The following is a 17,469-nucleotide window of genomic DNA, read 5'->3' as shown; positions in this document are numbered from 1 at the left end:
GTGTTTAGTAATTTTTAAGTATTTTAGTAATTAACCCCTTGATGATGTTTAGGGAGGGATATCATTGAACCATGAGTACATAACCTACATAGTATTATGATTTCATTTAAATGGTATATGTGGAGATATGCCCCCCCCCCCCCCCCCCAAAGACCTGGATAGGCATCTCTGCCGCAAAGTAACAGTTTTTTTCCTTGTGCCATACCATACCTCTGCACCAATGTTCATTGAAATCCACCCATTATTTTTTGAGATGTACAGTTTACAAAATAGACTAACACTCCGGGATAAAAACATTGGGCTGGATTCTCCGCCGGCGGGATGCTCCGTTTTGCCGGCAGCCCTGGGGTTTCCCGATGGCGTGGGGCAGCCCCACAATGGGAAACCCCATTGACCAGCCGGCGTAACAGAGCATCCCGCCGGCATGCTGAAATGGAAATGTGGCGTGGCGGGACGGAAAAGCCAGCCCACTATCTCCGTCCACCTTCTGTGGCTGAGGTAAATAATGCCCTCTGGCCTTGCCTTAACCTGAAGCACTATCTCTACAAGTAATTATTTTAAGTACTTTGGGTGCCCTCTTAAAAGTGTAATTTGACTTTCTACCATCACTCCTTGCAGCTTGCACTCTTGTCTTGAAGGTCGATATTCTGAAGCCGAAGAGATAGAAAATAAAGAAAAAATACTTTCAATTGGTTGGAAAAAAAGGCAAAATTATCTACCGAACAAAAGTGCTGGCAATGTGGATTGTATTTGGCATTTTTGATGTTTTCAGAATTTAATATATGATCTTTTTTTTTCTTTTCATTCGCAGATGTGAAAGGTCCCCCAACACATAGACTGTCATGTGGTCAGTCCCCATACACAGAAACAGCCTGGGATCAGAAATATTGCATGCTGACTGACAGCCAGATGATCCTTCTGAACAAGGAAGAGGAGGTGAGATTGAGTTTATTACAGTCATAATAACAGTCATTATGTAAATATTGCTAATATACTCAGAAGATGAGCAAAAAAATGCATACTTGTGGAGGAGGAGCTGCAGACGGGTCCTGGGGCAGATGTCTTGGCCTTCGCCTCACTGACTTCTCGCAGACGGGTTCTGTTGGAGTTGAGGTCAGCTTCTCCACCCAATGCCTCCATATGGAATGGGCATCTTATGGAGTTTCTGCACCTTGAGAAAGTTAAGTACACCACGAAGGGTGCTATTGAGGGGTTCTACAAAAGATGGCAGCTGTTTATTTTACATTTTAAAGAGCTTGTCATTGTCAGCTGTTTGTGGGGTGGGGGGATATAGTTCTGGGGAGGTGGGGGTATTATTGGTTTCTTTTCCTGTTTTATTGTTTTGTAATAACTAAAAAAATGTTCAAAAAAGATTTTGAAAAAAAAATGAATTTCCCACAAAATCTCTCTGAGAAGCTGTGGCCATGGCCGTGATTTTCCCCATGCGTATAGTCCACTAAAACATCATCAGAGCACTTCAGGTGGAACTGTTTATTTAAATACAAGGGAGATGGGAGAACTTAATATAAATTTGGTGGTGGCGTGGCTGTCAAATTCTGGTTTGACCTTCCTTCACATATTACCAGCAACTTCAACATCACTGCCAATCATCATGACTTTTCTGCATATCTCATCCTCTGACTTGGTTCTTCAATTCAGTTCATACAGTCAATAATTTGCATACTATATGCTCACTTTGTATTGTGATATGGCATTTAATTTTAATAAGTTTGTGAGCTATACATTAGTGGAAACTGTACATTAATACATGCAGACATGTAAGGAAAATTTGAATCATTTTCCCCATGAATGTTATGCATATCAATAAGTATTTAGCAAAAGTCAACTCAAATTTCTTTGTCAATTAATGCCTGCAACCGGCCATTCCGGTGGAAGCCATGAAGTGAGCGGTCGCACATTTGGTAACTCCCGCTCCAGGTGGAATTTGTCGGTCCTTTCCCTGTGTGAGGGATGGAATTTTTGGATGGAAAGAGGTGTAGGAGTGCCAGGAGAAGGTTTAACGTCTCTGGTGTGGTTGGTGCATGGATCCACGAACTAGGAGTGGCCGAGAAAGAAGGGAGCTGTTGGAGCGTGAGAATCTTCAGGTGCGTCACAGATTAAGATGGCGGAGGGCAAAGGGCCTGTTCTACCCGCCCAGTGGTCAACGGAGCAGCTGGTGGAATTTTTAAATGATAAATTCAGCCAGCAGAAGAGGGAGGTCCTGGAGGAACTGGACAAGTTGGTGGAGCCGCTCAAAGCAGGGATTGAGCAAATGGACCAAAGGCTGGAGTTCCAGGGCCGGATGAACCAGAAAGTAGAGGAGGCAGTGGGGGAGCAAAAGGAGCAGCTCGCCTTGTTGCTGATCGAGGTAGGGGTGATATGGGTAGACCCAAAAGAGGCTGAAGGAGAAGGTGGAGGACCGAGAGAACCGCTCCAGAAGGCAAAATATGAGGATCTAGGGATGCGTGAAGACATCGAAGGAGCGGAGGCTGGCACGTATATGGCCAAAATGTTGGAGAAGCTGATGGGGAAGGGGGGTCTTCGACTGGCTCCTAGAGCTCGACCGAGCGCACAGGGCGCTGGTGATGAAGCTGCAAGTGGGCGAACCGCGAAGGGCGATAGTGGTGCGCTTGCACTGCTTCTTGGATTGGATTGGATTGGATTGGATTTGTTTATTGTCACGTGTACCGAGGTACAGTGAAAAGTATTTTTCTGCAAGCAGCTCAACAGATCAACAGATCATTCTTGGACAAAGAGAAGATTTTTCACAGTGCTCGGCAAAGGTTTATACCAACAAAATGGAAGGACAGTAGAAAGAGGGAAAATAGACCGTGGATATCTAAGGAAATAAGGGAGAGTATCAAATTGAAGGAAAAAGCATATAAAGTGGCAAAGATTGGTGGGAGACTAGAGAACTGGGAAATCTTTAGGGGGCAAAGGAAAGCTACTAAAAAAGCTATAAAGAAGAGTAAGATAGAGTATGAGAGTAAACTTGCTCAGAATATAAAAACTGACAGTAAAAGTTTTTACAAATATATAAAACAAAAAAGAGTGGCTAAGGTAAATATTGGTCCTTTAGAGGATGAGAAGGGAGTTTTAATAATGGGAAATGAGGAAATGGCTGAGGAACTGAACAGGTTTTTTGGGTCGGTCTTCACAGTGGAAGACACAAATAACATTTGCGACTGATAGAAATGAGGCTATGACAGGTGAGGACCTTGAGAGGATTGTTATGACTAAGGAGGTAGTGATGGGCAAGCTAATGGGGCTAAAGGTAGACAAGTCTCCTGGCCGTGATGGAATGCATCCCAGAGTGCTAAAAGAGATGGCTAGGGAAATTGCAGATGCACTAATGATGATTTACCAAAATTCACTAGACTCTGGGGTGGTCCCGGTGGATTGGAAATTAGCAAACGTGACACCACTGTTTAAAAAAGGAGGTAGGCAGAGAGCGGGAAATTATAGGCCAGTGAGCTTAACTTCGGTAGTAGGGAAGATGCTGGAATCTATCATCAAGGAAGAAATAGCGAGGCCTCTGGATAGAAATTGTCCCATTGGGCAGACCCAGCATGGGTTCATAAAGGGCAGGTCGTGCCTAACTAATTTAGTGGAATTTTTTGAGGACATTACCAGTGCAGTAGATAACGGGGAGCCAATGGATGTGGTATATCTGGTTTTCCAGAAAGCCTTTGACAAGGTGCCACACAAAAGGTTGCTGCATAAGATAAAGATGCATGGCATTAAGGGTAAAGTAGTAGCATGGATAGAGGATTGGTTAATTAATAGAAAGCAAAGAGTGGGGATTAATGGGTGTTTCTCTGGTTGGCAATCAGTAGCTAGTGGTGTCCCTCAGGGATCCGTGTTGGGCCCACAATTGTTCACAATTTACATAGATGATTTGGAGTTGGGGACCAAGGGCAATGTGTCCAAGTTTGCAGATGACACTAAGATGAGTGGTAAAGCGAAAAATGCAGAGGATACTGGAAGTCTGCAGAGGGATTTGGATAGGTTAAGTGAATGGGCTAGGGTCTGGCAGATGGAATACAATGTTGACAAATGTGAGGTTATCCATTTTGGTAGGAATAACAGCAAACGGGATTATTATTTAAATTATAAAATATTAAAGCATGCCACTGTGCAGAGAGACCTGGGTGTGCTAGTGCATGAGTCACAGAAAGTTGGTTTACAGGTGCAACAGGTGATTAAGAAGGCAAATGGAATTTTGTCCTTCATTGCTAGAGGGATGGAGTTTAAGACTAGGGAGGTTATGTTGCAATTGTATAAGGTGTTAGTGAGACCACACCTGGAGTATTGTGTTCAGTTTTGGTCTCCTTACTTGAGAAAGGACGTACTGGCACTGGAGGGTGTGCAGAGGAGATTCACTAGGTTAATCCCAGAGCTGAAGGGGTTGGATTATGAGGAGAGGTTGAGTAGACTGGGACTGTACTCGTTGGAATTTAGAAGGATGAGGGGGGATCTTATAGAAACATTTAAAATTATGAAGGGAATAGATAGGATAGATGCGGGCAGGTTGTTTCCACTGGCAGGTGAAAGCAGAACTAGGGGACATAGCCTCAAAATAAGGGGAAGTAGATTTAGGACTGAGTTTAGGAGGAACTTCACCCAAAGGGTTGTGACTCTATGGAATTCCTTGCCCAGTGAAGCAGTTGAGGCTCCTTCATTACATGTTTTTAAGGTAAAGATAGATAGTTTTTTGAAGAATAAAGGGATTAAGGGTTATGGTGTTCGGGCCGGAAAGTGGAGCTGAGTCCACAAAAGATGAGCCATGATCTAATTGAATGGCGGAGCAGGCTCGAGGGGCCAGATGGCCTACTCCTGCTCCTAGTTCTTATGTTCTTAAGATTCTTTGGTGGGCTAGGCAGACAAGGAGGTGCACCTGGGAAGGGAACGAGCTGCGGGTGTACCAGGACCTAGGTGCAGAACTGATGAAGAGGAGAGCCGGGATTAATTGGGTCAAGGCTGCGAAGGAGTTTCTGAGGGACAATGTACTGTTAGGAGAAGGAGGACATTGAACTTTTGAGGAGGCGTTTTTTTTTGTTGTTCTTGGAAAACGTTTTCCACTTTAAAATGTTTTGGTGGATTTGGTGGCGGGGTGTTTGGGGAGCATCAAGGGTAAGGCACCGTTGTTCTGTTTCTTTGATTCTTGGGGGAGTGGGGTGGGGGCGGGGAGGTTTGGTGGGCCGAAGGCGAAGGAAGTTCATATTTCTCCCATGTACACAGGGTGTACTCCTGGATCGGCTTTTTATAGTGGACAAGGTGTTTCTGGCAGGAGTAGTGGACTTGGAGTATTCGGCGATTGTGGTCTCAGACCATTAGCCGTACTGGGTGGATTTGTGAGTGGACCGGGTGAGGGCCCAGCACCCGCAATGGAGGCTGGAAGTGGAGTTGTTGGCGGATGAGGATGTGTGAGAGGTCATGGCCACCACGGTGTGGGAGGCACTAAGTCAGTGGTTCCCCGGGGGGGGGGGGGAGTTTATTTCAATTCGGGCACATAGGGGAAAGGCGGAACGGGCAGAGATGACAAGGCTGGTGGAAGAGATTCTGAGGGTGGACAGGAGGTATTCGGAGGCCCCGGAAGCAGGATTGTTGAGGGAGAGGCAGAGGCTCCAATTTGAATTGGTGTCCACGGGGAAGGCGGTAGGGCAGTTGCGGAGGGCCAGGGGGCAATATGAGTTTGGGGAAAAGGCAAGCAGAATGTCAGCCCACCAGCTGAGGAAGCAGGAGGTGGTGAGGGAGATTGGGAGGGTGGAAGACGGGATTGGAAGGGTGGTGCTGGACCCGGTGGGGGTGAATGGGGTGTTTGAGGATTATTATAAGAGGTTGCATGAGCTGGAGCCTCTGGCAGGAGGGGAGGGGAGGAAGGGAATGCGGTGATTCCTGGATGGGTTGGAATTTCCCAGGGTTGATGAGGAGCTGGTGAAGGATTTGGGGGGGCCCTATTGGGTTGAAGGAGGAGAGTATGGGGGCGATGCAGGCATGGAAGGCCCCGGGCCCGGATGGGTTCCTGATGAAATTTTATTAAAAGTTGTGGGGGGCGGGAACCTGGGGCCGTTGCTGGTGAGGGCATGCAATGAGGCTGGGGAGGGGAACTCACTCCTACACTGTTGCAGGCATCCATCTCCCCGATATTGAAAAAGGATAAGGATCCGGAGCAGTGTGGATCGTATCATCCAATATTGTTGTTGATTGTGGACGCTAGGTTGTTGGCTAAAGTGTTGGCTTCGCGAATTGAGGACTGTCTCCCAGGGGTGATAGGTGAGGATCAAACACGGTTTGTGAAAGGGAGACAGTTGTCAGCAAATGTGAGGAGGATGCTTAATGTGGTTATGATGCTCCCGGAGGGGCAGGAAATGGAGATGGCAGTAGCGATCGACCCGGAAAATGCTTTCGACAGAGTGGAGTGGGCGTATCTGTGGGAGGTGCTGGGACGGTTCAGGTAGGGGTTTGAGGACTGGGTCCGATTGTTGTATAGGGCGCCGGTCGCAAATGTGCGGACGAACCAAGTGAGCTCGGGATATTTTGGGCTGCACTGTGGAACATGGCGGAGTGCCCGCTTTCCCCATTGCTTTGTGCCTTGCAATAGAGCCACTGGCATTGCTGCTTAGAGCGTTGATGGACTGGAGTAGGATTGTGCTGGTGGGTGGTGAGCACAGGGTTTCGCTGTATGCGGACGACTTTTTGTTATATGTTTTGGACCCATTGGGGGGCATTGGGGACACTATCCGAAATTAGAGGACCTGGAGCGGGACGAATGGTTTCAGGTTGCAGCTTCGGTATTTCATGAGGAGAGAGGTGCCACATATGGGGCTTCGGAAGATCCGGCATTCAGAGGGCAAGAGAAGCTGATGTTTTGGCCTTTGCCTCCCTGATAGTTTGGAGACAAATTTTGTTTGGGTGGAGGGACTCTGAGCCGCCGAAAGCAGGGAGTGGTTGAGTGACTTGGTGGAATTTGGGCAGCACGGTAGCATTGTGGATAGCACAAATGCTTCACAGCACCAGGGTCCCAGGTTCGATTCCCCGCTGGGTCACTGTCTGTGTGGAGTCTGCACGTTCTCCCCGTGTGTGCGTGGGTTTCCTCCCACAGTCCAAAGATGTGCAGGTTAGGTGGATTGGTGATGATAAAATTGCCCTCAGGGTCCAAATTGCCACTTAGTGTTAGGTGGGGTTTCTGGGTTATGGGGATAGGGTGGAGGTATGGGCTTGGGTAGGGTGCTCTTTCCAAGAGCCAGTACAGACTCGATGTGCCAAATGGCCTCCTTCTGCACTGTAAATTCTATGAAATTCCTGAGGCTGGAGAAAGTCAAGTTCGTTCAGAGGGGGTCGATTGATGGGTTCACTCGGAGGTGGAAGCCGTTCATTGACTTTAAGGAGGATTGAGGTGTAAGCGGAGGGAGAGGGGAGGGGTTGGTGAAGGGGGTTAAAATAGAGAAGGCAGGACGGGAGGAGGGGGTAAGGCTGGGGGGCTGGTGGAGTGGGTGTTGGTTCTTTAATATACTATAATTTTACTCTTGCTTTCATTTGTTTCATTTGTTGTTTGTTTATGCAAACGCCTGAATAAAATATTTAAAACAAGATTGATACCTGCAACCAAGATTAACAAAGCCACATCATCACATACGCTTTCGACCATTATTTGAAAAGGATATCAGGCTGTATATCAGCAGGGAGTGGTTGAGTGACTTGGCACTAACTCTAAAGGTCAAAACTCAATTTCAACACTCGTGATAAAAGTTGATTGATCAATTCGGAAGTCTTATCTCGGAAAACAGACCTATTTATTCAGTTTCACTGAAGTGAAACAAGTGATCTTAAACTTGATGTTCCGCACCAGTGACTTAATTCAAAATGCGTATGCATGGATATCACTCTATGATCAATTGTGGCTTCAGGTTGCAGCTCCGGTATTTCATGAGGAGAGAGGTGCCACATATGGGGCTTCGGAAGATCCGGCATTCAGAGGGCAAGAGAAGCTGATGCTTTGGCCTTTGCCTCCCTGAAAGTTCGGAGACAAATTTTGCTTGGGTGGAGGGACTCTGAGCCGCCGAAAGCAGGGAGTGGTTGAGTGACTTGGCGGAATTCCTGAGGCTGGAGAAAGTCAAGTTCGTTCTGAGGGGGTCGATTGATGGGTTCACTCGGAGGTGGAAGCCGTTCATTGACTTCTTTAAGGAGGATTGAGGTGTCAGCGGAGGGGGAGGGGTTGGTGAAGGGGGTTAAAATGGAGAAGGCAGGACGGCCTTCTCCAGCCATTCAAAGCATACTTCTGTCATTCAAAGAGAAGAATCCCAACCTAAACAATTTTCAGTTATACCAATTAATTATTTTAAAGAATTCGTTCGGAAAGTGTAATAAAAGGAATTTGCTCACACCCTCCACACAAGAGTCTTCATGAAGATCCGATTAATTTGAAGGACAAGAATTTAGCAAATGACATGACACACACTCTATTTCTGAATCAAGGGCTGTTGTCATGCATTATCCTGTTTCATGCATTTTTTACTGTCTATCTCAAAAGGTAAAGGTTTGAAAAGTGTTTTGGATTAAAGAGTTTTGTTTTGGCCCGAAGGGACTGGGCTTCAACTCAATTTGTAAAATTGCCGACATGGTGCTGAAGAAGACTCAAAATCTCACAATCTCAGGATATGACCAAAACATATGTACATGGTTTGCCGGGTCCCTCCCACAGTGCTCACACTTATCCTCCACTCCCTCAATAATAATAATAATGAAATGAAATGAAAATCGCTTATTGTCGCAACTAGGCTTCAATGAAGTTACTGTGAAAAGCCCCTAGTCACCACATTCTGCCGCATGTTCGGGGAGGACAGTACGGCAATTGAACCCGCGCTGCTGGCCTTGTTCTGTATTACAAGCTAGCTGTTTAGCTCACTGTGCTATACCAGCCCCTAACAGCCTTTGCAGAGCTTCACACCACAACCCCCCCTCCTCCAATTATGGCCCCAACAGCTCCTCTCATTTGGCCTTACTCTCCTCCAGGGATGCAGTATCCTCAGTCAGAATCCTCCTGTAAATCCGTGAAGTACCCCCTCCTTTGTCTCCGCAAACGACAAAACCTTTTCCATCAACAATGATGGCGGCACTACCGGAAAAGACGGGAAGACCTTCCTTGCAAAGTCCTGAACCTGCAGATACCTAAATTCTTCTGACTGCGAGAACCCAAATTTTTAAACTCACGAGCCGCCCTTCCAGAAACAAATCCCTCATTCCTTCCACCACCGTGACCTCCCAGCCTCTAAACCTGACATCTAATGTTGCCAGCTCGAACATATGGTTTGCATAAATCAGTGGCAACTTCGACACTGCCCCAAGTTAAAGTGCTGCCGAAATTGTCTCCATATCTTCAGCATAGCAACCACCACTGGATTATCCATAGTATTTCCCCGGAGAAACCGGAAGTGACGCCGTCACCAATGCCCGCGGCTCCGACCCCTACATGAACTTGCCTGCATCTGAACCCAAACTGCCTCCCGATCCCCACACCAGCCCAACACCTTCTCCGCATTCACTGCTCAATAATAATATATCAGGCCCAGCAATGTCAAGCCCCCTGCCTGCCGGTCAGTCCCTCTACAGGACCTTTTTCAGAATCCTGGCTACCTTGCCTGTCCATATAAAGGACAAGATCATTCTCTCCACCCCCACAAACACTTTTTGGTTAAAAAAAACGGTAAAGATTGGAATAAAAACAAAAACCGTGGCAAGATGTTCATCTTCACAGATTGAACTCAGCCTGCCAAAGATAGAGGGAAGCTATCCCACCTCTGTAGATGGCCCTTAATCCTACTCACCAGACTTCTAAAGTTCAGTTTACGAAGCCGGACCCAGTCCTGAGCCACCTGCGTCCCTCGGTACCTAAAATGAGTGCCCATTAGATGGAACGGCAACTCTCCCAGATTAGCACCCTTCCTTGGCGGAATGGCCAAACAAACGGCCATTTTCCTCCAAATTTAGTTTGTATCTGGAAAAGGCCCCAAACCCAACGGCGCCATTTGTCCCCTGTTGTGGGGACCAGGTCCACCCGTACAATAACAGATACTCGGCATGCAGGGACACCCTATGCTCCAACCCGTCACCCACCTTGCTATCCCCCTCCACTTATCCGAATTCCTCAATACCGTGGCCAAAGGCTCAATCGCCAATGCCTTGTTCCCCAAGTCGGCCAATATTTCGAGCTGACTTTTTTCGTACGGACGCTGGCCTTGGGTTCCTTATATAGTAGCTTAACCCATGACACAAATTTAGACCCTATCCCAAACCGCGCCACCATACTCTATTGAAGGCCTTCTCTGAATCCGACGCCACAATACCTCTTTTTCCCCACTCCCGACGGGGTAAAATACCATTCAACAGGCGCTGCACATTAGAGGATAACTGCCTGCCCTTTATGAACCCTGTTTAATACTCCCCAACAACCTAAGGGAGTCACTCCTCCAACCAGAGCGCCAACACCTTGCCACAATCATTGTGCCTAAGTTCAGTAAAGAGATCGGCCGGGACGACCCACACTCCACCGGATTCTTTAAAAAGAGCAAGATAGATGTCTGCATCATTGTCTCCGGGAGCGACCCCTGCGCTGCTGAATCTTCAAATGCTCCACCAATGATACCAACCGGTCGGCAAACGTTTCATAAAATTCCACCAGGAACCCATCCGGCCCCAGTGCTTTGTCAGTCTGCATACTCCCTATTGCCTTCTGAAATTGCTCAACCCCCAACAGCTCCTGTAACCCTTCCCGATTCTCCTCCTCCACTGTGGGACACTCCAACCCCTCCAGGAACTCCGGCTTGTCCGATTCATCCTCTAGTGGTTCCGGCCTGTACAACCGTTAATAAGATGCCTCAAACGCTCCCATTCACCTCCCATATCCCAAACCTGAATGATGTCCCGGGAGGCTGCCTGCCGCCTCATTTGGATAGCCAACAAACAATTTGCCTTCTCCCCATATTCATACATCGCCCCCTTTGCGCGCCACAGCTAGTGCACCGCCTTAACTGTAGACAACAGATTAAACTGCGTGTGCATTTTCTTCCTGCCGGCCATGAGCTCTGGAGTGGAGTCCTTCGAATACGTAGCGTCTACCTCCAAAATTACATTCACTAGCCACTGGAATTCCTCCCTTGCCTCTGGATCGGCCTGCACCTTATATGAAATAAACTCCTCTCACCACGGCCTCGCACAATACTGAAGGCGAGACCATCCCATTCTTATTAAACCGTACGTATTTGTCAATCACCCGTGCCAACTTCACATAAAACCCCAAGTCTGCAATTAACTCCACATCTAAACTTTCTCTCCAAAATCATATCACCAGGTGTGGAGCGTGGTCTGAGATGCCAATCACAGAATATTGCACTTTCTTCACCCCTGACAATAGAGACCACCCTATTATAAAGAAATCAATCCGCGAGTCGACCTTATGCACCGTTGAATTCCCTGCCCCTGTGCATACATATTTGCAAAAACCACCGACTTACCCTCCAACACCCCCGTGAGCATGACATATCTAACCCCCTAAGCCCTACTATCCCTAAGCCCTACTATCAAAGCCCGAGTGGAACACCTGACGTACCCAACCCTTACTGAACCCAAACTGGTTCTTCACCCATAAGTCTCTTGTAACAGCACCACGTTGGCCCTCAGACTCTGCAGGTGAGCCAAAACTCTTACCCATTTTACCATGCCCCCAGCCCCCGCACATTCCATGCCACCAAATGGATCGGGGCTCCCCCCCCCCCCGACTCAGTCATCATCACCCCTGGTGACGCTCCCATCACTGTACCAGTCTCCAAAAACCAGCCCCTCCAAGTTGGCACCCAGCCCCACCTTTCGAAAGATACAAAAAAACAACCCCCAGTCACCATCAGCCAACTACCCCACCCACCCTCCCCTTTCTCAGAAATTCCCAACCACTTACTCTTGAAACAGCACCTTTCTCGTTATTCCCCCCTACCCTCCACCATTCACACTTCCTTGGCACTCCGAAACTTGCCTAAACAGGTTCAGCAGGCCACAGCCCCTTCCCTCACCACCTATTTGTGGGAAATTATATGGTGACATGAAAACGACTGTTGGTGATGAGTTGCAGAGATTTTTGTTTGCATAACCTGCTTAAAGATGTCAGCTCTGAGAAGTCCAGCCGCCTTTTTGGCTTACCAGCTAAGGTGGCCGGAGGCTGCTAGAGAGATCATTCAGGTTAGAAATTTGGAGGGCAGGCTGGTTTCCGCCCCAGGCAAAGTGAATGGGGCATTTTGAACCTTATGAGAGGCGTTATAGGTTGGAGTGACCAGGGAACGAACGGTAATGGTAGAGTTTTTAAGAGTGTCTGGAGTTTCCCAAGGTTGGGGAGGATTGCGGGAAGAGCTGGAGGCGCCGCTGGGACTGGAGGCGGTTCGAACAGCCTTGGGAAAGATGCAGATGGGAAGGCGCCGGGGCTGGATAGGTTCCTGGTAGAATTTTGCAAGAAGTTTCCGGATAAGTTGGTTCCGTTATTGATCGGGAAGTTTAATAATTCCCTGGGAATAATAATTCCCTGGAGCGGGTTTTTCTCCGTGAGACATTGGTGCAGGCATCTATCGCCCTTCTCCTGAAAAAGGATAATGATCCCACAGACTGTGGGTCGTATCACCTGATTTCACTGCTCAAAATAGATGTGAAGCTTTTGGCCAAGATCCTGTCTCCCGGAGGTAGTTGGGGAGGACCAGACAGAATTTGTGCATGGCCGAAAGTTGTCATCCAACGTGAGGCGATTACTCAATGTGATTCTTACCCCAGTGGTTGAGCCAGAACCGGAGATAATAATGTTGCTGGATACAGAAAAAGCATTTGATAGGGTTGAGTGGAGGTGAGGTACCACTTCAGTCTTGGAAATGTTTGGTTTGGGCCCTGGGTTTGTGTCATGGGCGTGTTGTTGTACGAGGCATGGTATGCATACCAACACCATGTGCTTGGGGTCATTTTGGCTACTTAGGTAAACGAGGCAGGGATGTCCTTTGTCGAGCATAAGATATGGAGCAGAATTAGGGGCTGGTTTAGCACAGGGCTAAATCGCTGGCTTTGAAAGCAGACCAAGCCAAGCCAGCAGCACAGTTCAATTCCCGTACCAGCCTCCCCGAACAGGCACCGGAATGTGGCGATTTGGGATATTTCACAGTAACTTCATTTGAAGTCTACTTGTGACAATAAACGATTTTAATTTTCAATTAGGCCATTCGGCCCATCGAGTCTGCTCCTCCATTCAACCATGGCTGAAATTTTTCTCATCCCCCATTCTCCTGCCTTCTCCCCATAACCTCTGATCCCCTTGTTAATCCAGAACCTATCTATCTCTGTCTTTAAGACACTCAGTGATTTGGCCTCCACAGCCTTCTGCAGTAAAGAGTTCCACAGATTCTCCACCCTCTGGCTGAAGAAATTCCTTCTCATCTCTGTTTTAAAGGATTGTCCCTTTAGTCTGAAATTGTGTCCTCTGCTTCTAGTTTTTCCAACAAGTGGAAACATCCTCTCCATGTCCACTCTACCCAGGCCTTGCCGTATTCTGTAAGTTTCAATAAGATCCCCCTCTCATCCTTCTAAACTCCCAACGAGTACAGACCCAGAGTCCTCAACTGTTCCTGATATAACAAGCTCTTCATTCCAGGGATCATTCTTGTGAACCTCCTCTGAACCCTTTCCTAGGCCAACACATCTTTCCTTAGATATAGGGCCCAAAACTGCTCACAGTACTCCAAATGGGGTCTAACCAGAGCCTTATACAGCCTCAGAAGTACATCCCCGCTCTTGTATTCTAGCCTTCTTGACATGAATGCTGAGATTGCATTGTCTTCCTAACTGCTTGCACGTTAACCTTACGAGAACCTTCATCAAGGACCCCCAATTCCCTTTGTTTTTCTGTTTTCCTAAGCATTTCCCCATTTAGAAAATAGTCTATGCCTCCATTCCTCCTTCATAACCTCACACCTTTCCATATTGCATTCCACCAGCCCCTTCTTCAGACCCTTCTTTGCTCACTCTCCTAGCCTGTCAAAGTCCTTCTGCAGCCCCCTGCTGCCTCTACTTGTCCCTCTACAGATCTTTGTATCATCTGCAAACTTAGCAACAGTGCCTTCAGTTCCTTCGTCCAGATCATTAATGTATAGTGCGAAAAGTTGTGGTCCCAGCACTGACCCCTGAGGTACACCACTAGTCACTGGCTGCCATCTTTAAAAAGTCCCCTTTATTCGGGCAGCAGTGTAGCACAGTGGTTAGAACAGTTGCTTCACAGCTCCAGGGTCCCAGGTTGAATTCCTGGCTTGGGTCACTGTCTGTGTGGAGCCTGCACGCTCTCCCCGTGTCAGCATGGGTTTCCTCCGGGTGCTCCGGTTTCCTCCCACAGTCCAAAGATGTGCAGGTTAGGTGGATTGGCCATGATAAATTGTCCTTCGTGTCCAGAAGGTTGGTTGGGTTATGGGGTTCCGGGGCTTAATTGGGGTGCTGTTTCCAAGCGCCGGTGCAGACTCGATGGGCCAAATGGCCTCCTTCTGCACTGTAAATTCTATGATCCCCACTCTGCCTTCCACCAGTCAGCCAATCCTCTATCCATGCCAGGATCTTCCCCTTAACACCATGGGCTCTTAACTTATTTCATAGTAGGGCAGCACGGTGGCCTAGTGGTTAGCACAACCGCTTCACGGCGCTGAGGTCCCAGGTTCGATCCCGGCTCTGGGTCACTGTCCGTGTGGAGTTTGCACATTCTCCCCGTGTCTGCGTGGGTTTCGCCCCCACAACCCAAAAATGTGCAGAGTAGGTGGATTGGCCACGCTAAATTGCCCCTTAATTGGAAAAAATAATTGGGTAATCTAAATTTATAAAAAAAAAGAAAAAAAAAACTTATTTCGTAGTCTCCTATGCTGCACCTTGTCAAAGGCCTGGAAATCTAAATAAATCGTGTCCACTCCTTTGTCTAACTTCCTTGTTACGTCCTCAGAGATTTGTAAGACATGACCTCCCCTTGACGAAGCCATTCTGACTCAGGCCTATTTTATCATGCACTTCCAAGTACTCTGCGATCTCATCTTTAATAATGGAGTCTAAAATCTTACCAATGACCAAAGTCAGGCTAACTGGCCTGTAATTTCCCGTCTTCTACCTTCCACTTTCCAGTCTTTTTCTAAAAATTTCTTTTTATTCAAAATTTTTACACAATTTTACAAACCACTACAAAAAGAAAACAACAAAAAACATAATAATAATAAAGAAAAGCGAATTAACAACTTAACAAAGCAAAGTGGGGTCTCTGCCCTTTACAAGTAACCCCCCCCCCCTCTGGTTTGCTGCTGACCTCCACTTAATGTTCCGCAAGGAAGTCAAGAAACGGTACCTAAAGGTATTCCCTGGGGGCAACCCAAATTTCTCTTCCAGCGCCCTCAGGTTAGCAAAAGTCCCATCAATCAAGAAGTCCCCCATCCTTTTAATACCCGCTCTGTGCCAGCTTGGGAACCCCCGTCTATTCTACCTGGAACAAACCTGTGATTGTTCCGTATCGGGGTCCCAACTGAGGCCCCTACCTCCCCCCTGTGCCGTCTCCACTGACCTCAGATCCTCAATGTCGCCATCACCACACTAAGAACAGTCTCTTACCACGCGGGGTCTTGTTTGCCCACACAAATCCCGTGATAATCCTGTTCACCCGCTTGAAGAAGGACTTGGGGATGAGGATGGGGAGGCACTGGAAGACGAACAAGAACCTGGGGAGGACCGTCATCTTCACAGACTGCACCCTGCCCGCCAGGGAAAGCGGCAGCGTGTCCCACCTTTTAAATCTAGACTCCCTCAACGCCATGACCAGCGGCTCAATTGCCAGGGCAAACAGCAGGGGCGACAGGGGGCACTCCTGCCTCGTTCCTTGATGTAGCCTAAAGTACTCCGACCGCAGCCGGTTTATCGACACACTCGCTACAGGGGCCTGATACAGCAATTTAGCCCACCCTATGAATTCCTCGCCAAATCCAAATCTGCCTAACACTTCCCACACCACCCGATCGAAGGCTTTTTCCGCGTCCATTGCCGCCTCCACATCTGCATCCCCTCCTTCCGAGGGCATCATGATCACATTCAGGAGCCTCCGCACATTCGTGTTCAGCTGCCTGCCCTTCACAAACCCCGTCTGATCCTCATTAATCACTCCCGGGACACTGCGCCCACGCTGCCTGATCCCCGCCGGCCGCCATCTTGTTTTTTCGCACCTGTTCTCCTCTTCTCCAAAGCCGCTTTTTTGATCGTCCCACTCCTGGTCCACTCCATACAGCACTGGGGGACCCTCACTGTTTCCTTCCCACACCGGAAATCGTCGTCCAATTTCCGCTAGAGCTCCGTAAAAAGGCCCAAAAGTCCGTTATCGGCGGGAGCTGCCGACCGTGCGACCTACCTAGGCATAGCCGCAACCGGAAGTCCCCACTTTCCAGTCTTCTGAGACCCTCCCTGTCTCTGGTAATTCCTGAAAGATCACCACCATTGTCTCCACAATCTCCTCAGCTATCTCTTTTAGAACCCTGGGGTATGATCCATCCGGTCCAGGTGATTTATCCACCGTCAGATCTTTCAGTTTCCCCAGAACCTTCTCCTTAGTGATGGCCACTACTCTCACCTGTGCCCCCTGATTCTCCTGGAGCTCTGGCGACCCCTGGTGTCTTCCATCGTGTTCAGTTCCTCTGCCATTTCTTTGTTTCCTTTTATTACCTTTACTGCCACATTTTCCAGTGGTCCAATGCCTATTTTTGCCTCTCTCTTACCTTTCATATATTGAAAAAATCTCTTCCTATCTTCTTTTATATTACTAGCTAGCTTGCACTTATATTTCATCATTCTCCCCTCTTGTTCACCCTCTTGTTCACGCTGGCGATTTAGCCACAGGCTATTGTCCTGAGGGCTTCAGATAAGTGGAGAAGAATTGTTAGAGGTGGGGTGGAACACGGGTGCCCTTGTATGTGGATGACCTTCTGCTGTACATGAGGGATCTGGGGCCAGTGATGGGGACATAATGAATATATTGAAGAACTTTGTCTCCTTCTCTGGATAAAAGATAAATTTAGGGAAGAGTGAGTACTTTGTGGTCGGCACCATGGTGAGGGGAGCTGGTCTGGGAGGCCTACTTTTCTGCCTGGCAGGGATTAGTTTTCTGTATTTGGGAATCTGGTTGGCATGGGATTCGGCACGGCTACATAAATCTGAAGATTCGGAGGGGGATTCTACAGAGAGATAGACAGTCGAGGGGGGCTTGCGCAGCCAAATTTGATGGTTTGCTACTGGGCTTGCCAACACGAGAAGTTGTTGGGGTGATGTGGAGACCTGGGGTCTTCCTGAGTGCGGCTGAAGTCTGGATTGTGTCGAGGGTCCAGTTTGGGGTGCTGGTGATGGCGTCTCTGCCTTTTGCCCTGGCAAATTACTTTTCTTTCC

At 48.0% G+C, this 17,469-nt stretch overlaps 1 protein-coding gene across 15 annotated transcripts in view; it reads left to right on the top strand.

The window, feature by feature from the left end:
* The window catches only part of rasal2 (RAS protein activator like 2), a 551,722-nt gene that overhangs the window by 201,365 nt on the left and 332,888 nt on the right, over positions 1–17,469 (top strand). For all 15 annotated transcript variants that reach the window (XM_038795091.1, XM_038795089.1, XM_038795092.1 and 12 more), the window contains exon 2: positions 812–936. In XM_038795091.1, coding sequence (XP_038651019.1) covers positions 812–936 — 125 coding nt within the window. The remainder of the gene's footprint in view (positions 1–811; positions 937–17,469) is intronic.

This window comes from Scyliorhinus canicula, chromosome 4 (genome assembly GCF_902713615.1).
Source record: "Scyliorhinus canicula chromosome 4, sScyCan1.1, whole genome shotgun sequence".
NCBI classification, from domain to species: domain Eukaryota; kingdom Metazoa; phylum Chordata; class Chondrichthyes; order Carcharhiniformes; family Scyliorhinidae; genus Scyliorhinus; species Scyliorhinus canicula.
This window is presented reverse-complemented; position numbering and strand designations above follow the sequence as displayed.